Raw genomic sequence first — 25,563 nt, 5'->3', positions numbered from 1 at the left:
TTGCCCGCTTACAAAACCTTTTGTCAGCAAGGAAGGCCACGTTACGGGATTTTCAATCCCATATAGGTCACCTGAACTTTGCATGCTGAGTGGTGGCCCCAGGCAGGGCCTTCTTGAGGCACTTGTGTGACACTATTTGGGGTGTTAGTTCCCCACACCATTGTATTGGGGTGACCCAGGAGATCAAGGAAGACTTACTAGTGTGGCACTCCTTCCTCCAAGGTTTCAATGGGGTTTCTTTCTGGAGGGTGGAAATGCTGCTTGAGGCAGAATTGCAGGTACACTCTGATGCATCGCAGGTGCCCTTGGCTTCGGTCTTTACTTTAGGGAATGTTGGTGTGCAGCCCAGTGGCCGAGGGAATGGTCCATGTGTGGGGTTACCCAGGACTTAACTTTTTTGGAATTCTTTCCCATTGTAGTCATGATGCACATCTGGTCTGGGGACTTTGATAACAAAACAGTGCATTTTTGGTGCCATAACGAGGAGACAGCCCAGGTTATAAATTCTCACACTCACGTCGCACCAGAGTGATGGGATTAGTTCGCTGTTTCATGCTCCAGTGCCTCCAGTTGAATACCCAATTCTTAGCTCACCACGTCTCCAGTTTAGACAATGGAGTGGCTGGTGCCTGATTTCGGATGCATATGGAACGCTTCCGACGGCTGACCCCAGATTCTTCTCCTGTGCCCAAGATCTTGCCAGACTACATTTGGAGGCTCGGAGGATCGAGGCTGACAGAGCAATAGCCTTGTCACTGGCACCCAGCACCAGATGGCATTACCAGGCGCACTGCAGTGAGTTCAAAGAATTCAGAGAGGCGGCCAGGTTAGGGGGCTCCTGGCCTGTGCCAGCTGAACACATGATTCAGTTCTGTGTGGAGCTGCATTCTAGTGGTCTTGAAGCATGATAGATTGCTGGCCACTTGTCAGCTCTGGCTTTTGAGCCCATGTGTTGGGGGCTCCCAGATCATACAGGTGACTTTAGGCTGTGGAGGATGCTAGAAGGCTGGAGGAGAGAGAACCCTCACCCACCGGACCCCAGAGCCCCTATTGCACCAGGTGTGCTTGTCAGTATCCTTTCTCATTTTCAGCTTTTGTGTTCTTCTCTGTATGAAGTGTCCCTCTTTCAGGCTGCGGCTTTGGTCACCTTTTTCAGGGCTCTGCGAGTTAGTAGCGTCTTCTAGGACTGACATGTTCAGCAGGGCCCTAGAGAGGAGAGATGTGCAGCTGGATGGTTCTGTTGTGGTGATTCACCTGTGTTCCTCTAAAACAGACCAGCAGGGCCGTGGTGCCTCTTTTAAGGGGGTCCAATGTGGCCCTATGCCCCGTGGTGGATCTGGAGCGCTTCTTCACATTTAAGGGTGACAGACCTGGGCTGTTGCTGCAGCACACTGACGGAACTCCACTAACATGGTTCCAATTTTGGTATGTGGTTAAGGCTGCCGAGGGGAGGGGGGAGGGGAGGGGAGGGCTGGTCGTGTATGACTAGGACTGCCAGCAAGATCTATTCAGGACATAGGCCGATGGCACTCCTTGGCTTAGAAGAGGTATGGGCTCCTCTTTAAAGGTCAGGAGTAACCTTTCTTTTTCAGATCCTGGAGTATTTGATCACCCCATTTGGGTGCTGATTTGTGGCCACAGCTTCACCTTCTGAGCCAGTCATTAGGCCCAGGTTTCCAGCATCGGCACACAATTGCCAATAGTTTGGTCCAATTTAATCCCCGCTGCTGTTGGTGTGGGGGTGGGGACCCCCGTGTTCGGGACCAGGACTGTAAGAAAGTGAACCAGGAGTTGGGTCACATGGCCCACGCACTTGGGGGTTTGTTACTTAGGATGAGGGGATCGTTTATGGGGCGATACAGTTGTACTGACGAGATGGTATTCACTTGTCGGATGTCGGCAATGATATTTCCTTGGGGGAGTTGCATCAGGGCCTGCATGAAGCTGTTTTCGACAGGTGGGGTAAGGGGAGTAAAACAGAGGTTTAGCCCCCCTTTGGTGGCAGGTGAGTGTGGGCATGTGGAGGTTAGGATACTTCAGCATTCAACCGCAGGGTGCAGGCAACCCATAGGTGAAGGGTGGTGCATGGAACAGCCCCTCAGGAATTCATGGCCAAGGCTGGCTGGTAATGCACTGCTCTTAGGTGGTTGCTTGGCTCACCAACTCAGAGCCTTGCAGCTTGAGTGGGGCGTGACATGGGCTACCACCTCCTCAGCACAGGAAACTGTGGCACAGAGTTCTCTACTCAGCAGCTGCTGGTGGCCTGATCCTAGCCCAGTTGCTTCACCCAATCAGCTTGTGGGGATGACAGCTATCATTAGGAGGCTGGAGACCCCTGTGAGGGGATGGAGTTGCCTACTTTCAAGTTATGTTGTGTTCCTGATGCTTCTCCCCCATATTTTGTAGGAATAAAGTATGGCCTTAGCTTTACCCATATACGTGTGTCCTGTCTTCTTTCGGGTCGGGGGGCAAATAACATATCCCTGTCCAAGCAGCACAAGCATTTATTTAAGCTGGAAATGGTCGTGTATGGCTTTTAGTTTGGAAGAGAGGTGACTACAGGGAGACATGGTAGAGCTGTATAAAATTATGCATGGAGTAGAGAGAGTGGACAAAGATAAATTTTTCTGACTCTCTCACAACACTAAAACCAGGGGTCATCCCATGGAACTGAAGGATGGAAGTGTAGGGCTAACAAAAGGAAGTACTTTTTCACACAGCACATAATTAAACTATGGAATTCTCTGCCACAGGATGCAGTGATGGCCACTAGCTTGGATGGCTTTAGAAGGGGCTTAGACAATTTCATGGAAGACAGGTCTATCAATGGCTACTAGTCTGGTGACCATAGGCCACCTCCAGCCTCAGAGGCAATATGCCTCTAAATACCAGTTTCAGGGGAGCAACAGCAAGAGCAAGGGCATGCTCTTGCCTGTGGACTTCTCAGAGGCATCTGGTGGGCCTAGATAAGCCTTGGGCCTGAGCCAGCAGGGCTGCTCTTATGTTCTTACCCCAGTCCTGCAGCATACACAGACAGGAATGTCTGGTGAAAAGAGGGTCCTCATTTCTCTGGCTCACTGTTAAACCTATGCTAATGAATATAGGTGTCAATGTACAGCAAAGTGATAGCATACACACGTTGTTCTAGCTGAATGATTACAATGTAAGTGCATCTTGACTTCTCTATGTAGCTGGAAAATCCCCAGATCTTTGGGCAGTTTTGCTGTAATGGGAAAAGGAATATTTACAGATGACATTTCTTAGCCACTTCTGCAGTATAACTCACATGTCAACACACATACGCACACACATGCACACAACCTCAATTAGAAAATGAATCTTATGCCCAGAATCTGTGATGTGCCGATAGTGTTTGTCCAGTCGCTCATGTTGATCATCCAAGTTCAGTAGATTTTCTCTTTTCCCATCTTTTCTTTCAAAAATGGGTGAGACCCAGGATTTCATGATATTCTGAATGTTGTCAATGTTGTCTTTGGTTTTCTGGATTCTTTGTTCAAGATCTCGAACACTGTCAACCACTCGTGAAACACGATCCCAAAGACCTTTCAAGAACAACAGAGGCCAAGTCAGCAAGAGTTTGATAATGAGAACTCAAGGTCCACCAAGAGATCCCAGAGCATGGTATAAGGGCACTCAATATAGATATAGCCAGCTGGCTGGAGCTAAGCCGGTCTTCGTGGGATTAGCGCCTTCATTTTTATTTTATTTATTTTATTTAACATATTTGTATACCACCCACTACCAAAGTCTCTAGGCAGTATGCCTTCTCTGCGAATGGGGCCATAGCTCTGTGGCAGAGCATTTGCTTTGCAAAAGATCCCAGGTTCAATCTCTGGAAAAGAGCTGGGAAAGACTTCTATCTGAAACCTCGGAGAAGCCACTGCCAGTCAGCATAGACAATACTGAGCCTGATGGACCATGATCTGCTTCAGTACAAGGCAGCTTCCTATATTTTAGAATTTTAAAAGTGTATTGGTTGCTGACATTACAGAAGATCCAGATAGCACTCCTGCTGCAGGGAAATCTCATTCTCCCAGCATTCAAAACACAAGGTTTTGTTGCTGGGGAGATGCTAGTTCCCTCCTTCCCCATAAACACAGCTGTGTGGTTGTACTAGGGTCATGGATGCATACTGGATGGTGTCTGTGACATGTGACAAAAGAACTTCCCTTCTCTTGCCATTTTGGGACCTTTGAATTTGATTCTCTCATTTAAGCTTATTTTTTTAAAACCTGAGATGTTGAGATTTTACCCATCTATACCATTAAAACTATTCAAAAATGGTTGCAAGCCTGCAAGACTTTTCATTCCCCACAACAATACTGTTGCTTACATTTCTTGGAGCCCGTGTGCCTCTCCAGTGCTGAAGTATCATCTTCTCCAGCATTTTTTTTTTAAATAGCAAACCAATTATCCCTTAAAAGGAGGACTGCCATTTGCATGAAAGCTGGCCATCTCCTTTTCATTATGTTAGGACAGATATGAAACTACTGGCTATAATACTACTGATGGTGGATGAGGGTTAACACAAGTACTAAAAGGAAGAAAATGAAGATTTTTCATTTCAACAGATCTGCTTATTTCAGGTCTCAGAACTGATTTTCTTCATTTGCTTATCTCTACCTGTTTCCTTCACCATATCTTATAGATCCTTTTCCCAAGGCACAACTCACCTTCTGTCTTCCAGTTCAATGTCTCTTCTGCTTCTTTCAGCTGGATATCAATATCCTGCAACTGACCCTGCACAAGTGGATACTCCACCTCCAGGACTGTTCTCAGGATCTTGTTGTACCAAGCAACCATCAGCTCTAGGTTGGCTACCAACTGTCGGAAGGATTCTTTAAAGGAGTAGATTTCTGCTGCCGTCTCTGGTATCTTCCCAATCTGACCTGCTCCAAGGTAACTCAGCTCCCTTAGAACCGACACCAACTGCAAAGCAACACATTTAGACATACTTATGGATTTCCCTTTCTCAAGTCTTCTCCCTTACATAGCATTATTTTCTGATCTAGCCTTTCCTGAGTTTTCAGAAATAATGGGGGAAAGAGTTCCTGCTTAAAACTAAAGATGAGAATTGGATGCTATATCTTTTGGATCACTCACCAAAAAATCTGGAGTATCTCTGAAAGTCAGCCTCGGCTCTTTCCAAATCATACATTGTTGTGAGCCACCCCAAGCAGTAGTGTACTGGAGGGGCAGGGATTAAATATTTTAAATAAATAAATACATCAGTGAGAGGTTCCTAGAGCACGAAGGAAGGCTTTTTGCTTATAGACAAATTCATGGAGGATAGGTCTAACAATGTGAAATTAAATTCATTTTCAGAGGCAGCACCCTTCTGAAGACCAAACCATGAGGGAGGGCTTTACCTCCACAATCTGCTTCTGAGTTTCTTGGAGTCATCTGATCAGTCACTGTTAGAAACAGAAAGCTGGACCTTTGATTACTGGTGTAATCCAGTAGGGTTCTTCTTATATCCTTATGACTGATCTCTCAAATGTATCAACATCTTTTGCCTCAAATGTATGAGCTTTCCATCACTGAACAGAAGAGCAAATCCAGAGCCTGCACTGCAAGAACTCCCTCTTGCCAGTGCTTTAGAGTTGTGCCTCCTAGGTGCTTTCCAGACGAAATGCTTCTGTTCAGGCAAGTTGCATTAGAAACATAAACAGCAGGGGGCGCAGTCTCACAGCAACTAACAATCCAAAAAAGCAACTTCCTTACACTGGATTTACGACGTCCTAGCTCTATATCACAGCTATTAAATTCGACACAGGGCATTGCCAATGTGAACGGCACCCTGCTGTCCACGTAGGGACTGTGGTGTCACAATGCAGGAAGTGTGGAAGCACACTTCCGAGATCTGACATGACCCCATTGCAGGGTCTAATCTGGAAAGCAAACTACAGAGAGTGTCTGTTGCCTTTGCAACAGAGAACGGCGTGCTTTGCAAGAAAATTCCTGCTCCTGGCAATGCTGATGTAAAAGGAGAAGAAGCCTCCTAGGAAAATTAGAATTCTCTCATCTTACCTGAGGGTCAAAATTGACAGCAATCAGATTACTCTCCGGGTCTCGTCGGATAAGTGGTCGAGTGAGGTTATACTGTGATTTTTCAGATACAGTCTGGAACCATTCCTTGTAAAGTTTCTCTTGGTACCTACCAAAAGACGACAACCGCTGTCGGACTTTTATAAACTCTCCAATGACTGTTTGAACCTGTGCTTAGAAGAGTATTTCCTGGCTATGCTGAAAACAAAGTTAAGGTGATCTGCAGGTGCCGAAAAAAAGCACCTTTCCCCACCCAGCTGTTAAGTGGAACATCTTCCCCACCCCAGATAAATGGGCTTTGGTCTTTCTTGAAAATGGAGGTACTTCTCCCGCTCACCCACTCTCAGAAACTGAGAGGTGGCTGCTCAATCCACTTTAAGCAATGTTGCAGTAGCATAACAACACTGGATTAATTGTAAATTGGGGACTATATAATGATGTAATTATTCACCAGCTTCACAACTGCATGCCAAATACTGCCTGGATTTACACAAGCTACACATTCACTATACTTGTTTTGAAGCTATTGCTAATACAGTTCCAGCTGGAGATCTGGACCACACAGGTGCTGCTCTGCTTGCTTGCTTGCTTGCTTGCTTGGGTGAAGCTTAAGCTGACTTTAACCACATAGGCAACCCTGGCCAAAAATCAGGAGTCTCATTTATGTGTGTAAACTCAACTCAGTTCACCTGGGCACTGCTTCACACAAATGATTAACAATGCACAGCAGTAACTATAAAGTTTGGGTAGCAACCACACCATCAGAAAAACTTATGAAGTGCCCAGGTAGTAAAAATAAATAATCCTCAAGCACGGGTATGCCATAAATCCAAGAGTTTTCAGCATATCTGTTTGACTTGTACATTTATACATGCTTCACACAATATAACTTTTGTTACAGAAATGGCTTACGGAAGCATGTTTGTGAGCAAAATGTGTAAAATTAAAAAATAGTCTGTAGTTTCTCATAATCGTTATCAGAAAAGACTTTTCTGAGTAGGAAGATTGCATCCCAGAAACAGGCATCAAATATTCCTATTCATTCATCCATCCATCCATCCATTCTCTCTCTCTTTCTCATCCTCCCCATCCCAACACCCACACTAAATCACAAAAGGAATTCCTACCTTTTGCAGAGAGATCGCATTTTCCACTACATTCAGATTATGTGCACAAACACAATGCTAAGATATTCATGTACGGAGCATTTGAGATTTTGTGGAATTGGATGACTTCCTAAATCGCTGAATAGCTTTACTTTTTGGAAAAGGCCAACCCTGAACTGAAGCAACTGCTATGAAACCACAGTAAGCATAAAAGTATATGTACAACTAAGTGGCCTGGAAATAACTAGGCAGGAAACAGCACACTGGGAACTGTCACAAAGGGATAAATTGGAGGGCAAATTACAGTTGTAGCTATTTGTGCAACCAGGTAGTCAGTATTTTGAAGACAGGCACACTGACTCAGTTTCTTCCATCCCTCCAAAAAAGCCATTGAGATGGTGGATGCCATCCAATATATTTAGACCAAATGAATCCAAAGGCATCTATTAGCCTCAGTTTGTCCTGATTCCATTAGAGCTACAGAGAAGCAATGATCAAGATATGAGGCCTCATCTTTAGACCAGGTTCTAAGAAAGCAGACTTACTCTTCTAGCAATTGCATCAAGTCTTCATACTTCTGCATCATTCTTTTGCCTTCAGTAGAGTCCATGCAACTATCAATAGGACAGATCAAAATAAAATATTATTACTTTATCGTGTAATAGTTATTATAAAATATATGAATAGTCTCATTTTAAATAGCATTTTTTAAATGTACAAGGTTGGACTTTTCCAGTCTGAAAGTCTTGGAATGTAAGATCTGCAGATTTTACACATAAAAACATATTAAAACGTATTTGTTTGGCCTGGCTTTCCAGGGTTTTTAAATTTTAACCCAATTTTGGGGCTTTTAATTACTGTAAACTGTTTAATCCTATTTTAAAATGTTTTTATATTGTTAATTGCTATATTGTTTTTAATTTGTTTTAGTTTTTATTGTTTTAGTGGCTTGTTTTAATTGTAAACCACCCTGAGCCATTTTGGAAGGGCGGTATATCAATCAATCAATCAATCAAATAAATAAATAAATAAATGTCTTTGAAAGTTTAGACAGAATATATAAATCAATTTTTTCTGTCATTTTTCCTCTTATTTCTCAACACTCAGCTTCATTTTTCTGCAATACAAAGAGATCTAAAGTAGAAGTCTTAATTTTATTAGTTGTCTGACAATTGTAAAAAATAAGCACTTTCAGAGTCAGCCTGAAATTATATGTAGATGTCAAATGTTACAGAACTTGAACCCAGATAATAAACTGGATGGGAAAAGGTACCTTACTCTTAACTTACTATTTTTGGCTAGTTCTATATCTGTTCAACACTCACTGAACCAGATCATAGATTAGATTCCACTCAACCAACAAAAGACTGGGGGTGGAAGAGGGAGAGACAGAGAGAATTCCTCTTCTCACACAGTTCCTTCATCTAAGGATCTCCTCTCCACAGCATACAATATCACTTCATGCCTGCTTCCCAACCTTCATTTATTTCATTCACCAGAGCTGGCAAGAGAATAGCTTGAAGGAATCTAGTGTAGAACTGAGCATTGGTTCACTGACCATGAAGGCTTCTTCTGGTTGCTGGAGTTAAAGACATCTCTATGGGTTATCCCCATCACATGCTCCAAGGCAGAACAGTTTTGATTAGCTAAAAAGAAAAACACACTCCCACTTGAGCTGGAGGGTGATAGCCCCACCCCAGTTCTTTTAGGCCAAGTTATGAAAGATGTCACAACAAACTGTCATGCTAGAAGGAAAAAAACTACACAGAAAATCCTCATAACATACGGCAATAAGAAACAATGATATGAACAAGAACAGTAAACTTGAAGTGCTATAAGAAATGTCCATCTGGGGGGGAAACCTTGCATATTGCTTTCCAGTATATGCAAAGCTTTGGCAGTCTCTTGCTGCAAAAAAACAAAAAAACAAATGCAGAGTAAAGACTGCTGATAAGATAGTCTCCCAGAAATAGAGAAGAGTGTCAAGCCGGGTGGGCCAAGATGCCCTTGACTCCAGCAACCAGAAGAAGCCTTCACGGTAAGTGAACCAATGTTCCGTTCAAGGACACCTCTATGGGACATACCACAGATTGTGGGTCACCTAGGGAGGGAGCGTCTTTGTCTATTTCTGGGGAAGCACTTGCTGCAGCACTCTTTTTCCGAATACTGCTTGTGCTGAGGTGTAAGTGTCCATTTTGTAATGTCTGGTAAACGTCAAAAGGTAGTTTCCATGTTGCTGCCTTGCAGATTTCTCGCACCAGGGCATTTGTGAGAAAAGCGGTAGAGGTTGCTGCCGATCTTGTAGAATGAGTGCAAATGTATGTCAGAGGACGGAGATGTTGCGTCTCATAAGCCAGCACTATGCAGGCCCTAATCCATCTTGCGATGGTTGATGAAGTAACTGCTCTTCCCATGGTACCAGGAAGGAAGGACACAAACAGTGAATCTGTGGTTCTGAAAGAGACAGATCTCTTTATATGTCTCCTAATGCAATGATGCACATCCAACATGTGCCACCTTTTTTTCCATTGGGTGCACAGGATATGGACAAAAAGAAGGGAGAAAAATGTCCTGTGACTGATAAAACAAAGAAGCCACCTTAGTACGTACAAAGGGATCCAGGATAAGGCATACGGATTCTCTTTGGAATATACAATACTATGCTGGCCTTGGGCCGAAATAAACCAATACATACATACATACAATACGATTTATGAATAGAAAGGGCCTGAAATTCTGACACCCTTCTTGCCAATGTAACAGCAATCAGAAAAGCCAATTTAAAAGACAAAATTCATATAGGAATGGATTTTAGGGGCTCAGAAGGTGGAGACTGTGGTGCCGTCAACTGTATATAAATGCCAAGTAGGAAAGTGATGTACTGTAGGGGGGAAAACATGGGTGGCTCCTTGGAGGAGCCCCTTTAGTTGTGGATGTGCATGTATAGATTCTGCTGAAATGCCTGAAATGAGCTGCTTGCCTCAAGCATGTTTGGTTTCAGGCCCTTCTCTAAGCCTTTCTGAAGGAACTGCAGGAGAAGTTGTATTGATGCTTTGCCCCGCAGAACCAAATGGCGTGCCACCCATATTAAAAATGCTCTCCACATACACTGGTAAATCCGATTTGTTGATTACCTATGTGATGCCAAGATAGTATCCAGCACCCTGGCTGAATAACCCTGCTGACTAAGTACTCCCCTCTTAGTTCCCATGTGGCAAGCCGCAACTAGCCCAGGTTGGGATGCTGCACCACCGGGCCCTGCGCTAGTAGGTCTGTTGTTACTGATAACATGGTATTGATCACCACCCCCAAATGTTGAAGCCTGTGAGATGGGACCATTTGACTTTTTGCAAGGTTTATAAGGAACCCGTGTTCCTATAATGTCCGAAGCGTCGTTTTCAGGTTGCTTTCTGCTGTTATTCTTGAATGTGATTGGACCAACAGGTCATCCAAATATGAAAATATCCAGACTCCCTGAAGGCAGAGGTAGGCCATCAGCGGTGCCAGTACCTTTGCAAATACCCGAGGGGCTGATGATAGTCCGAATGGAAGGGTGGCATATTGGTAATGCCTTCCAGCATACTTGAACCTGAGAAGGTGGCAGCTGCTGTGATGAATTGGTATATGTAAGTACACCTCCTTCAGGTCAATCGAGGATAGGAAGTCTAGGTGGCACAGCACTTCTGCCACTGATCAAAGTGATTTCATCAGGAATTTTTCCTGCTTGACCCATCTGTTTAAATACTTCAGGCAGTGGCATAGCTATGATAGAGCGAAAGGGTTCAAAGAACACAGGCCCCCAGCTCCTGAGGGCCCTCCAGCTCCACCCCTCCCTATTTTCTTCATTATTTCCCTCACTCGGGGCGAGGGGGCTGCCAGAGAGAGGGATGAACATGGGCCCCCTCTCCCCTAGCTACGCTCCTGACAGTGAGGCACCATTTCCACCACTCCTATGTCCATCAGATGTTGGATGACCTTTTTGAGCTCGATGTGTTTTGTAGAAGAGTTAGAGCAGGGAGTTGGAAAAAATCTGTGGGAGGGAAGGGCATCCAATTCGATCTTGTACCCTTTCTGAATTATGTTGAAGACCTACTTGTCCGTTACGGAAGCCTCCCACGCATGGAAAAACTCTGATAGGTGCCCCCCCCCCAGCCTGGGGAGTTCTGAGTCATTGCTGCTGTTTGGTTTGCTTGGTTTGAGTGAACGCTGGTGATTCCAGGATCCCTGTTGTACTGATGTCCCTATCCAGGTCCCTGAAGGAGGGCCAGAAATTCCGAAAGGGCTGAAAGAGTTTTTTAAAAACCAGCTTATCAGACTTGTGTGGAGCAGATGGCATTGTTTTTCGCTTATCCTTTGATTCAACTAAAATGGCTTTCAGAGCAGAATCACCAAAAAGCTTTGTGCTGTCATAAGGTACAGCAGTCAGATTATTTCTAGCGGTGGAGTCCACCTGCCAGCTCTTAAGCCACAGGTGCCGTCTGCCCACTACTGAAGCTGCAGATGCTCTGGACAAAAACCTAATAGATTCTAAAGTGGCATCCGCCACAAAGGCCTTAGCCTTCTGGATCTTGACCAACTGCTGTCTCATTTTTACAGGGTCAGCGGGTAGGTCACTAAGTAAATCGTCTACCCACAATAAAGTTGCCCTAGCAACCATGGAAGCTGCTACTGAGGAATGGGTAGTTATAGAGGAATTACCGTGCACTCTTCTCAGCATAAACTCAGCTTTTTAATCTGAGGGATCCTTAAGGGTGACCTCTCCGTCCCTGGGAACTAAAGAACTCGATATTAATTGTACAATTGGTGCCTCTGTGTTTGCTGTTTTTAATAACTCTGATGGTTCCTGATGGAAAGAGTAATATCGGTTTGCAATAGCCATCGGCTTCCTATTGGTTGCTGGAAGAAGCCATTCCTGTTTAATTGCTTTGGTGAAGACCTCGGGCATTGGCAATAACATGTCCCTGGGTTTTGCCTTAGGAAGCATGAGGTCCCCCTTAGTCGATTGAGTAGCCTCTGAGGCTACCTTCAATTGCAGGCCAAAAGCAGCGAACACTCTCGTCATGAGAGGATTAAAATCTTCAGACACAAAAAGGCGCTGTGAGAGATTGCCCTGGTCTGGACCCTCTCCCACTGACCATTCTCCTTCCTCCTTATCTGGAGCAATGTCAGGGTCCTGATTTCCACCATCTGCCCCATCTGGCTTCGCCTCAGGATCAGCATCTAAGTCCATCACTGGGGTTGGAGTGGCCTTCTGCTTATTTGGTAGCAGTGGTCTTGGGTTCTGATTGCCTGGGTCCCCAGAATCAGGGCCCAAAAGGTCTGAGGAATGTTGATCATTATGTTCATATTTTGAATATACAGATTTTTTACTTGTATTAGCATGTATATGTTTCCTCTTTTTCTTAGTTTTATGAATCAGAAGAGGTCGTGTCCTCAGATGAAGAGGAGACCCTCTTATGCTTCTTTTATTTTCTACTCTTTTTTTTAGAGGTCTGATCTGTTGAATAGTACCCACTATGGGGTTTTCAGACCATGCCTGCCACTCCAGGGGAACTGTGTTGGATAAACTGGGACCTGGTTCTGAAGGACCTGGCGGGGAGGCTACTCTCCCCAAAGAGAGATCTCATTGGTCTCGTAGTCTGTCTCTGGTCCTGTTCTTGGTCCCAAACACCCCCCGCTGCCTCCAAAAGGTTTGCTACTTTAGTGGCCTGTTTAGAGGTCTCTCCTTTTTTGGCGCCATTTTTGTCTGCTCTTGCGGCCATGGAGCTTTCTGCTGCTGCACCGGCCATCCCCGACATTCCCCAAGCCCTCAATTCCACTGAGGTGGGAGGAGGCCCTGCAAGAGGGAACAACGCTGCCCAATTTAATCTAGCAGAAAAGACTGAGGGTGCTCCCAAAGTCCCCAACATTCCAGTCGTTTCGCCACACCCTGAGGCGCACTGGGCTGTTTTGCTGCGAGTTTCATGGCCCAAAGGCGGAAAACTTGCGTTGTTGTCATTTGGCCTGGGTGGCTGTGTAGCAGCTGGTGCCAACACTTGAGGTGGAGGCGATCTGGGCACTCTGGTTGCCCTAGGGAAGCCACTCTGGCCCTTACCCCTGAGCACCAGTATCATTCTGCACCCTCCTGCAGGCTCCATAACAGTGGGAAGGAGGGACAAGAAAGTACAGAGAGAGAAAAGGCTTGAGATCCAAAGGAAGCTTCTTCTTTTTTAGGAGTAACAACTAGAGAATAATAGCAAGGAAGAAAATTTGAGCAAGAAAAGGAAATTAGAAATGGATTAGCAAAAAAGAGAAAGAACTAGGAGAGAAATTTTTGAGGCTGCCTGGAGCAACACAGGACAGAAAACCTGGGGCGGGACTATCCCTCTCTGGCTCAAGTAGGCATGTTTTTTTCTTTTTAGTTAATCAGAACTGTCCTGCCTTGGAGCATGTGAGGGGGATTATCCATAGAGATGTCCTTGACCCCAGCAACTGAGAATGAAACTGATCAGACCTGGGCCTCATCTGAACCTGAATCACAGAGTGCCTGGGAATTCCAAGTTTGCTGCTCTGAACTGCTTGAAAGAAAGACAAGTACAAAGCTAAGAAAAATATCAAGCCTGTTCCTCCATTTCTCCCTCCTCCTTCCATATCTCTTCTGCTTTATCACGTGGATGTTGTCTATGTATAACACACTATTTATGCAGAATTCTTCCTGCTGTTCTCTGTCTGTGCAATAGACATCTTCTAGATTCAGTATACAGTAAGTAGTAAAATAGCTCTAGGTCTGCAAACAGGATTAGATCCTCTTTTAAGAATTATGTAAAATCCTATCTAAATGTAGGAACTTGACAATTTGCCTGTCCACCAGCTACACCAAAACTGAAGACATCGCAAATTTGTTTCTAGAAATCACTGAGTGGTATCTTCCTTAGACTTTTCATACTCTTATACAATCCCAGCTTCAGATCCTGGTTTATTTTGAAACTCTGTCTAGAATAAACCAAGACCACCCAGTTTGTACATCATGACAGGTGCTGACTTATTCTAAGCCAAGATCAGAAGTAGAATCCTTCCTCTCCTTGCACAAAGGCATAGGGGAAACTCAGGTACCCGAGGCTAGGGAGCATTGTGTGAAACCAGGATTCAAACCAGATACAACATCTGACAACTATAAACAAGGCAAAACTTTGATTCACAGGAGTGGGTAAAAAAGATAATTTGATCCAATGGCTCATTTGAAATAAATATACTCACAGATTAGTGAGGTGTCTAAAGTTACTAAACGGAATCTGAATTCGCGCTTTCAGTTCTTGAGCCCAGCGAAGTCCTCCAGCAACTAATGGCATATTCCTGTGTACAGGTGGATAACCTGAGAAGAACAAATTAAATCTGAAGTGGGGATTGCAAATCTTTTTACTACTAAATCTACACCAAGACTGATCCAGGAACATACATTTCATAATGTGTGAAACTAGTAAGTGTGCAACACAAAAACCCTCTCTCAGACCATACAGTTCAGTCTGCAGGGGACCACATGTTTAGAAGCCACCCCATATTTATTTTTAAAAAACAAAACAAAATCTCACTGCACATAGAAACAGAAAAGATTTTGTCATGAGGCCATGTGAGGCAACAACTTCAGGTGGTGAATGTGCCACAGGACAGGTGTGCCTCAAGGTGGCAAGTATGGGCACATCAGTCCACTCTGGGCATTACCCCACCTGCCTGCTGCTGTCGCCCCTGCCTCCTCTAGGCTGCCACTGCCACTTCTGTGCTTTTTAATCCCCCTCACCACCACCGATGCCATCCTGCTTCCTCATTGGCCTTGCTTCCATATCCCTTGCCAGCCCAAGCTCTGCTCTCTTCCCCTTGGCTGCTGGAGGGGGTGTTACCACCACTGCTTGCACACCACAAGGCACTGGTTAGCATGCATCCAAGTACTACCAGAAGCTTCATGCACTGACATCTCTGTGTCATCACTGCACTAACGCCAGCCCCCTCTCTCCAGCTATCTCCCTCCTCCAGCACCAATCTTGTCCAGAGGCAAAGTGGGCAAGTTTGGTGTTTGGAGGGGAGAGCTGGTGTTAGTGCACAAAAACTGGCAGCACAAAGCTGGCAGTGCCTGGATGCATGCTGACTGCTGCCTCCTAGCATGTAAGGAACAGCCGCAAGAAGGAAGAGGGTGGCACTTGGGCTAGCAAGTGACATCAGCTCCAGTCCAGAGTGGGGGGATCTCAAGCATAGAAAACCAGCATAGGAAGAAAGGTTTTAATTTCGATTTCTCCCCATTATGCTACTGTGAAGGAATGAGGCACAAACCTCTTCATTATTGTAAATAGTATGTGCTAATATGCTTGCACATCCCTATGCATGAAAAAACCAGCAGGGTCAAAAGTTCATGCCTGCTGTGCTTTAGTTTCACATTGAGAAAGAACTGTTTGACAGTTTAATTTTGGAGGGAAATTTTGGGGGGAAATGGAGGGAACTTTGTTTTGTGAGGACTGGATTGTTTGAAAAGAACCGTTGGAGCACTTTGTGTATAAGAGGCTGCTTAACCGAGAGTTAGTCAGAGTTGGGGAGTGCTGGAAGAAGTCAGAGACAGAGTCAAGAAGTCAGCATTGGTGCAGTAGAGTGCTGTTCAGAGCTGAGATTCAGAAGAAGAATCAGTGTGGTTCAAGCAATAGCTGAAAGTCACTACAGAGAGTATGGACTCTCTGAAGGGCTGAAAACACAGAACCAACAGGCTGCATTTAATCCCAGGCTGGTAAAAGTAACTAAGATCTAAAGCTACAGAAGGAACAAGGTAACTGCAGAGGACTCTGTGTTGGGGACCAGTTTATATTAGATTAGCTCTAAGTATCTAAGCATTTTCCCAACCATTTCTTTTCTCCTTTATGTTCTTTTGGTTGATGGTTTTTTGTTTGTTTGTTTGTTTTTTGGTGGGAATTTTTGCACTGAACTTGTGTAACAACTTTACATTTAAATTGAACTAAGTACAAAGTAAAAAAAAACTTGTTTATCTTTAAAAGAAAAATTGTAGCTTCTGTTCATTCCACCCCCATGACTATACGCCTTACCACTCTACCAAGGTTTGTTTTTGCCAACAGAGGTTTGAAAGGCTGTTGTAGTAGACTCAGCCAAAAGCCTAAAAGTCGACTTGGTGGGAGTGGGTAATCCTGTAATTTTCGGGGATATCTGTGTCTCATGTTAGCAGCAGGGTGGATCCTCCATGTGTCTCATGTTAGCAGTGGTGGGATGGACAGCTACTCCTCCATAGCTACCTCTTTGTGTACAGGGAGTTTCTCTCACAGGAAGAAGCACAGAGTGGACCCCAATGAGAAACTGATTCAAACACCAGCATACTCCAGCAATTCAACTGCTTCACATTATTCCCAGGACTCAAACATGGAAAGAGGATAACTGATGATTGAATCCCCTTTCCCCTCCATAGTCAGGTGTTTGAACAGAGAAGAGCAGCCATCTATATGATGAGCAGTGGGACACATGAGCTCTCTTCTGATGTCCCACTCAAAAAAAGTGACACTATTGCAAACAGCATCTTGAGCACACACCCAGAAGTCCCACCCTGGCGCTGGCATGCTTCAAAAGCTTCAAATCACTGTGCTCTCCACACTTACAATGTTTGTCTGAAGAGGCAAATGCTGCAAGCATGATAGTAGAGTCTGTTTCCATGATCAGAAAGCAGGGGCACCCCAGCCTGGCGATCACAGAAACAAGCTCCACCACACTGATGATGTTTGCCTTTTCAGTCAAACACTAAGTGTGGAGAGCACAGTGGTGTGAGGGTCTCTCAGTGTGTCAGTACTGGGGCGAGGATGGCAAGAGCACTCTGCTTCTTTTGGCAGCATCTGGAGAGGATTTTCATTTATGAGCAGCCAAGAATCTCTACTCACTGAACCACCCTGGTGCTCAATCTCCCTGCCCCAACCTCCCTAGATACTTAGAGCAAAATTGGGGACAGGGGTCACCTGAACAGAGCTGGGAACTCCATAATTCCCTTTCAAATTTACCTGGGCTCAGGCATTCACTGTAGCCCTTCTGAACAACCTACTATTGTACTCATGCCCACTGTTTTGTAATTTGCACAGCAGTTTATTTGAATTTTTTAACTTGTTTTTAATCTAAAGGAGGAAACTGTCCAATTTAATTGGTAGGATTTTTGTAAAACCTTAAAAAAATACAAAGTCTAAATACTGCTTACATTTATTTCCTTTTTCTTTAAACTGACATTAAACTGACATTTTGAAATTAGTAACATATACCTAACTCCATCTCCTGCTGAATATGATTCAGGTAGATCAATTTAGCATCATCCAGGTCTCTGTCGAACATTGTGACAAGAAGGTGATATTTAGCATAGGCAACTGCTGCTACCAAAGGCCGTTCCAACAGGTTCCCAAATATGTCTATCAGCTATCACACAGAAAGAAATAGGAAATGTGACATTGTGTACATGTCATCCCTGTTCATCATCTACATATTTTCAGAATGATGTAGGAAGCTGCCATATACTGAGTCAGACCATTGGTCTATCTAGCTCAGTATTGTCTTCATAGACTGGCAGTGGCTTCTCCAAGGTTGCAGGCAGGAATCTCTCTCAGGCCTATCTTGGAGAATCTAGGGAGGGAACTTGAAACCTTCTGCTCTTCCCAGAGTGGCTCCATCCCCCTAAGGGGAATATAACCAAGTATCTAAATGCACAAACACTTTAATTTTATCAGCCATAGTTAATACCAGTTCCTGCAGTGAAGTTAACAACCTCAGTTGATAAATTATTCACATTTTTCTCAAAAGGAAGGAATGGCTCTATTCTGCCATTCTTCCCGCCCCCCCCCCCCGCCCCCCACACACACAAACACACATTTAGGTATGAGACAGAAGATGGTTAATCAGTCTTGTTAGCAAGAAACATTAATCCCCACTAATTATTACAGAGATGCTTCCCCATTTCACCTAAATATTCTGTCTTCTGTTAGTCCTTCCCAGCTAACTGTTCTGCATTTGCAAAATTCTAAGATCTTATGCCCAATTTATACAGGATGTGGACCACAAGGAAAGCCCTTTCCCCATGCAAGCACTCCTGGTCACATTTAAACACGCATACCATATATGTGGCACATTCCTATGTTTAAAAGCATGCCAGCTACTGATGGCTGGTACACTGCTGATATGCTAGCATTAGCATGTGAATGGGCAGGTGCCCATTATAAAAGTAAATTAGCATTTAAATGTGCATGGAAAGGTTAGATGTGTAAGGGCTTTCTCTATAGCCCATATATGTACAAATCAGGCCTTAATACAAATAAATTCAGCCTAAAAAGTGGTTTCAGAGCCTACTGATGCAACAACAAAGGTATTGTTTAGTAAGGGAATAATTAAAATATGAGAGTTCAAGTTTTCATAGCTTTAGAACATATAAAGGGATGGAAGATTGTCTGATTGTTTGAACAGGGGCGCAATTTCAGTGCTTGCCCTAGGCGCTATTTTCCCTAGATACGCCCCCTGCTCTTAGAGAAACCTATAAATGGGAAACCCAGCATTTGTTAGGAGCTTCCTGTGCCTGGACTACAAGTCCATGATACCTCTTTGAAAGACAAGTAGCAGAAGACACTATGGTCCCCAACGCACACTGGAACCCCAGGGTTCAGTACCTCTCAATACTCTGAGAGACTGCCAGAGACCCCCGTCAGATGACATCCTACTCAAGGAGGCTGTGATATCAAGGGACTGAACATCTCCCAATGGAGCCTCCACCCCAGCTCTGATCACTTTGTTTGGCAGCCTGAGACCTCCCTTCAGCGTTCTTTGGCAGAAAAAGGTAAGCACTAGAACATGCCCTGATGTGGAGATCTGGGGAGAGGAATCCACTATAAAATAGGATCCACTATAATACCATATAGTCACTGCCCAGCAGTTTTTGATGCGACAGCAACATGGGGAGGCTACTTTGCCTTGTGATGCAAAACCAACCCTTGTTTGACCAGACCTCATTGCCAAGTCTCTACTCCTGCTGGACACTCCCCAGGTAGTTCAAGTTCCTTTGCCCAGTACTCACACCCATCACTCATGTCCTCCCACACTGCTTGGAAATGGAAGCCTTCCCAGCAAATGTATAGTGAGCTCACATTTTCCTGTGGCTACACTTGCCAAAAGAGTAGTTTTGGGGCTCTCCAACTTATGTATGTTTATTTTTTCATTTGTATCTATCTTTTCCGCCCACCAGGGCCCTTCAGGGCAGCTCTCCAAATAAAAGCTACAAGTCTGTTTTCCCTACAATACAAATCGGGCACTTCACACATTAAAAACTCCTCAATGGAGTGACTTCTGAATAAGAAAGTTACCCTGCTAACTGTGCAAAGAGATACCTTTTAAAGTGGTGATTTGCCTATATTTAGCAAGGGGAGAGTGACTGGCCCTATCCAACCCCATCAGCACAACATTCCTCTAGTCAGAGGCATCGTTACCCCTGGACTTCTGGGTGAAAGTCCAGAGCCTCCATACCCACTGGGGGCCCTCAAATCCTTTTTAGATGGTGTGGTTGCCAAGCTGGGTAGCCAAGCATGACTGACCTAGGCCGAGCATGACCTCTTCTTTAGAGACAGAAGGGGGAGTGGGGAAATAAGCACGTGGGATGGAAATAGGTTAAGTTGTGTGTTGAAATGTCTCTGCTAATGCATATTTGCATAAATATACTTGTTTTATGTTCTTAAATTCTTGTGAATTCAGTTGCTGTTTGTGCCCCCCCCAAACCCACGTGTTAAATATACTGTGAGCTGGGTCTCATGATCCGTGAGACCCGGTTTGGGGTGGTGAGCAGGGAGAGGGAGCCCAGGGCGGCTGGATCGGCCACCCACACGATTGCCGGCTCCGTGGCAGAGCCAGCGGGGGCTGGGGGGAGCGGGGGCCACACAGCCCCCACAAGCCCCAGTATGCCCTGCGCAAGCACGCAGGGCATATTGGGGAGAACCCCGGAGCCAGGAGGCAGCTTTTCGCCTCCCCTCCGGGGGTCTACTCATGAGTAGGCATGGCGCGAAGCTGCGTCACGGCTACTCACAATACTGAAAACCAGGTTTTTGGAGCACTCGCTCCGCAAACCTGGTTTTTGACCAGGGGTTCTCAAGCGGGTTACCCACTCTAGAACCACCGGGCTCGCTGCCGAGCCCAGTGGTTCTTACGATTAACAAAAATTGGGCTAGGCTCTCCTAGCCCGATTTTTGTTAATTGTGAGAATAGCCCCTGTGTGTGTCACAGTGGATGTTGCTTAACTTGTGGGCGGGGGGAGACCTCTAAAGGCCTTTAGGTCCAGGCTCCAAGATAACCTAGGTGCACCTCTGCCTCCAGTGGTTGTTGCTTGTGTCTAACTTGTGTTTCTTTTTAGATTTTGAGTTCCTTTGGCAACAGGGAACCATCTTTTTTATTATTTATGTTTTGATCATTTTGGCTAAAAAGCAGAATATAAATATATGTTGTTGTGGTAACAGTAGTAGTAGAAGAAGAAGCTGCCAGGATCCTGCATGTACTGTAGGTCTACACATATGACAAGCCTACAGATATGTCAATCACCTAGAGGTTTTCACACTTGGCTTTTAGTTCACATATCCTCTGGAATGGAGGTGTATGTTTACATATCGGCCAGATTTACCCCGAAGTCCATGCAAGCTATCGGGGAGCACTTCACACATTATTCAGGTTTTACATTGTGCATTAAAGTGTAGCCCAATTTATATCTGGGGTTAAAAAAAAATCATTTTGCGCGTCTGTTTTCTGGGGCAACTTTGAACTCACAGTAAAGTGAACTTTGTTAAGCTGAGTTCATCAACTTTGAACTGGCAGTAAACTCATGGTAAAGCCTGTGGTCTGAAAACCCTCCAAATGTACACATGCTGGGAAGCCACAACATTTGCCAAGCTATCTGCAAGAAATTCATACAATTTCTTACATGGTAGTGACTTCTTTATAAGATGTTATGAATATGTGAAGTGACCCTCTCTGTACATACCCCATTATGATGAGAGCCAATGAGGCTGTTGCACTGCAAGTCCCCTTTCAAGTTAAGGGCTATTCAGAATGATAAAATACATGAAACTGCGTAATAGCTTAATAACATTAGGCTAAAATATAAAAGACAATTAACTGCCCTGGTTAGACTGGCTTCAGGGCACTTGTAAGAAGAGAAAGTATAGGAAATTAACCCATATTTCCTGTGAAACAAATACAAACCTTAAATGCATGCTCCACGCTAGGTGCATCATCAAAAGCCTGACCAAAAATTGTCCCGAGCCTTTGATCCATATCTTCCACTTTTTCTTTAAAGTCACACACATCATCTTCAAACTCCTAAAGGAATCAAGAAGTAATGACCTTATGAATCAAACATTACACCTGATTCAGAAGATCCTTGAAATTATTTGCTCTGAACACCAAACCCTCATGTTAGCTCCCGAAATCCTCTAGTGGCAGTAATACACAGAATGAACAGAGGACTGGCTCTCCTAGAACCCAAGAGCAACCACCTACCATACTGGCCACATCCAGACAGTCATGTGTATGCTCTGAAAAGACTTTATACATCTCTTGGAACTCTTCATACATGTTCAGGACCTGCTGACTCAGAATTTTCCCTCTTATGCCACTGAATTCTAGCTTCTCCAGCTTCTCTATGTCCAAAGCAGTCATCAGAAGGTCCTATGGAAAGGGGTGATTCATAGTTAATATTGAAAAAGCTTAGGCCACTGTTCCCAACAAATGGGCCAGACCAAGTGCTGGGCTGCTTCTTAGTGGTCTATGGGGCATTCCAAATAAATTATATTTTTCATTTATCTTGAATTGACATTTCTGGCCACATCATGTCCATTACCTTTCCCAACTTAAGACAAATGGGTTTTCCCTCCCCATTCAACTAATGAGAATTAAAAACTGTTATGTGTCAGAGGCTGGTGTTGAAACAATGACGTGATCTGCTGCAATGTGTGAATTCTCCTTTTCTTTCTTTTTTTAGATCCAAATGTTATATACTATTAAAGGTAAAGGTTGTGCCATTGAGTCAGTGTTGACTCCTGATGACCACAGAGCCCCGTGGTTGTCTTTGGAAGAATACAGGAAGGGTTTACCATTGCCATCTCCCGTGCAGTATGAGATGATGCCTTTCAGCACCTTCCTATATCGCTGTTGTCCAATATAGGAGGTTCCCATATTCTGGGAAACATACCAGCAGGGATTCAAACCAACAGCCTCCTGCTCCCTAGGCAGGTTGCTTCCCCGCTGTGCCATTAGGTGGCTCTTTACCAGACTAAAAAATGTGTGGACTCCTTTAACTATGACCAGTCACTTGTGGCAAGATGTAGTGTGGGGCTAGGGCTACCATGCATCCTCATTTCTGCCGGACATGTCCTCATTTCCATGAAAAAGAGTGATGTCAATCAGTCTGGTATATGCCCAACTCCACATATGAACAACCTGGCAGATCTGGCCCATTCTGAGCCAGTGGCCAGGTTTACCCAGTTACCAAAAGCTAGGGCTACCCAGTCCAAGAAAGAAAGCCAGCAACCAACCAACCAGGGCTGCCCTGCCCTGCCCAGGTCAATCCATTGTGTGCAGGAGGCTCTCAGCAGACCCGACCTCCATAGTTGTAGTGACCAGACCAACTGGTCAGGCAGGGGGCAGGGCAACTCCTCCATAATGGATGGACCACCTAGTAGTCTGGGGGCCAAGTCTACTACTGCTGCAGCTGGCCAACTCAAGTTAATTAACAGACCTGGCCTCTGCTGCACCAGTGACCAGGTCTACTGTCACCATCATGGCTACTCCATTCAAACCAACTGGTAGACCAGATCTCACCTTTGCCCTGCTCTGGATCAGGTACACTTATGTGGTAAAGGGAAAAGGGTTTTGTTATCTGAAGGCAGCCACTTTGTTGCTATGCTCAGTGCACAATTGCTTTCTCTGTAACTCATATCTATTAATATATTGCTGACTGCTAAGGGAGCATGTGGATATACACTGAGCCTCTACAAGCTCCCATCAATGGTGGGGGGGGGGGGCGGATATGGAGGGATGGACCACAAAGTATGCCCAAAGATGTAGGTTTGGGGGGAGAAGCTCAGACCCTAAAACCAAAAATCACCCCCAAAGAAGCAGAGACCACATGTGTTTTGCAGCCACAAAGGTTCTTCTCCTTCTGTCAATCAACAGGCACAGCCATTAACATTGGAAATTTGGGGGGAGGGGCTGAGAGACAGAAATGTACTGTGGCTGCTCCTGGTCTGTGGAATGCACTCCCAGCAGATATCCTTAGTCTGGGCTTGTTGTTGGGCTTCAAGAGAGCCCTAAAGACTTGTTTGGCCTGGCCTTCCAAAGTTTTTGAATTGTTTTTAAGTATTTTAATTGATTTTAAATGGCTCTGAATTGTTTTAGATTTGGTTTTATATTGTTTTTAACTTGTTTGCTTTTAAATGGTGTTTGTTGTATTTTACTTGTTGTGCACTGCCCAGAGGCTTTGGATAGGGTGGTATGGACATGTAATCAAACAAACAAATAAAAATGTACTGATAAGACCCTCCCAATCCTACATTTTACCTTCCTGCTGCCCATCAATACCCTATTCTTTCGCTTCATCACCAGTGTCACACATGAGCTTTCAGATCTGATGTGACATTTTCATCACGGATTCCACTTGTGTTTCCTATTATGAAATCTAATTGCTAACATCTCTGTTTGCATTCCTCACATTAGATCTGGTGCTGCATAGGCTACAATAATTTAGTTTACTACCTAGCAAGACTTATTGGGAAATATCAATACAGCTTTAAAAAAGCATTGATGATTGCTGTGTTTTCTGCAAGGTTAATTAAGGGGGTGTATAAAAATGCAGTGACCTCCAATCAATACTGCTTTGCATTCAGCTGTAATTTTGTGCTTTGAGACAGAGACCAAAAAATACTAATTGAAGCCATTTTTTAAGTGGATTGGGGCTTATGCCAGCAGAACATTTTATGCTCCTGATGTCTTTAGGTTTGAGGTGGAGAAGACAGATATATTTGTTCTTGGAGTGAGCCAGAAATCTACTTAATATGAAATCACATGTGAATGAATGTCTGTAGGCATTTGTATATGTATGCACAGCTGGACACTTGTTCCAGACAATGAATCACAACGAAGCCTTTAAGAATAAAATAATGCACCATGCTGAGCACAACACAATAGAGCAGGGGTTCTCAACCTTGCAACCCCAGGCGTTGTTGGACTAGACCTCCCATCATCCCCTGCCACAATGGCTGAAGACTGTGGGTGATGGGAGTTGTGGTCCAGCAACATCTGGAACTCAAGGTTGAGAACTCCTGCAATAAAGAAATGTGAGCATTTCCTTCATCCAGAGCAGGTGCTGATATGCAGCTGCTGATCAGCCAGTCTGATATTTATGCCCAATTCCAAAGATTATGACAGTCAATGACCCACTGCTTCCAATTCTGTGACGCCTACTTATGCTGATGGAAAATCTAGCAAGAGCTTAAAAAAAGAATCTTAATTTCTAAACAAATTGGGTCCTGAAGGTTATACACAAAAGGTGCATAACCTGAAAAAATCCCAAATGGGAATTCTTCTCCATATTTCACAGGGAGATTCAGGCCTCTTTGCAAAGTCAGACAGGCCCCCCTGACAGGCAAGCAAACAACAAATCAACACTGAGCTTGTTGTCATGATCCAAATGAGCTGATTCAGTGCACTGTATCTCTGCAACACACATACAATTGTGCAAAATCCCACCACTATACATGGAGGAAGAATGGAATCATGGAGTCAGCAAACATAGGAACATAAGAACATAGGAAGCTGCCTTCTACCAAGTCAGATCATTAGTCCATCTTGTTCAGTATTGTCCACACAAACTGGCAACAGTTTCTCCAAGGTTGCAGACAGGAGTCTCTCTCAGCCCTATCTTGGAGATGCTGAGGAGGGAACTTGGAATCTTCTGCATGCAAGCATACAGATTTTCTTCCCAGAGCAGCACATCCCTTAAGGGGAAGATCTTACAGTGCTCACACATGTAGTCTCCCATTCAAATGCAATGCAGGGCAGACCCTGCTGAGCAAAGGAGGCAATCCATGCTTGGTACCACAAGACCAGCTCTCCTCCACAAACCAGCTCCAAAGAGGGTGCACACCACATATAGGGAAATGTGCAGAACTTTGCTTCCCGTTTTTTGGTGCAAGAAAAGCACATCTTGATTACGATTTTATATATGCCCATTTAGACAGGGTCTTCTTGATAAGTTGTTTTTTTTTAGTCAAAAGGGCGTGTTTTTAAAAATCTATTTAATATTTCAATGTACATCATATGGTTTTTAAGATTTATATAATCCAGCATACAGTATATTTTACCCCCATGT

At 44.4% G+C, this 25,563-nt stretch overlaps 1 protein-coding gene across 5 annotated transcripts in view; it reads right to left on the bottom strand.

The window, feature by feature from the left end:
* Positions 1 to 25,563, bottom strand: part of DNAH9 (dynein axonemal heavy chain 9) — a 330,190-nt gene that overhangs the window by 270,302 nt on the left and 34,325 nt on the right. For all 5 annotated transcript variants that reach the window (XM_053297116.1, XM_053297118.1, XM_053297119.1 and 2 more), the window contains exons 8-15: positions 21,696 to 21,863; positions 21,399 to 21,515; positions 17,441 to 17,591; positions 14,412 to 14,526; positions 7,721 to 7,789; positions 6,052 to 6,178; positions 4,695 to 4,950; positions 3,322 to 3,563 (exon numbers count right to left, since the gene is read on the bottom strand). In XM_053297116.1, coding sequence (XP_053153091.1) covers positions 3,322 to 3,563; positions 4,695 to 4,950; positions 6,052 to 6,178; positions 7,721 to 7,789; positions 14,412 to 14,526; positions 17,441 to 17,591; positions 21,399 to 21,515; positions 21,696 to 21,863 — 1,245 coding nt within the window. The remainder of the gene's footprint in view (positions 1 to 3,321; positions 3,564 to 4,694; positions 4,951 to 6,051; positions 6,179 to 7,720; positions 7,790 to 14,411; positions 14,527 to 17,440; positions 17,592 to 21,398; positions 21,516 to 21,695; positions 21,864 to 25,563) is intronic.

This window comes from Hemicordylus capensis, chromosome 2, assembly GCF_027244095.1.
Source record: "Hemicordylus capensis ecotype Gifberg chromosome 2, rHemCap1.1.pri, whole genome shotgun sequence".
Lineage (NCBI taxonomy): Eukaryota > Metazoa > Chordata > Lepidosauria > Squamata > Cordylidae > Hemicordylus > Hemicordylus capensis.
Note: the sequence above shows the minus strand (reverse complement) of the source record. Positions and strands in the feature narration are given on the sequence as shown.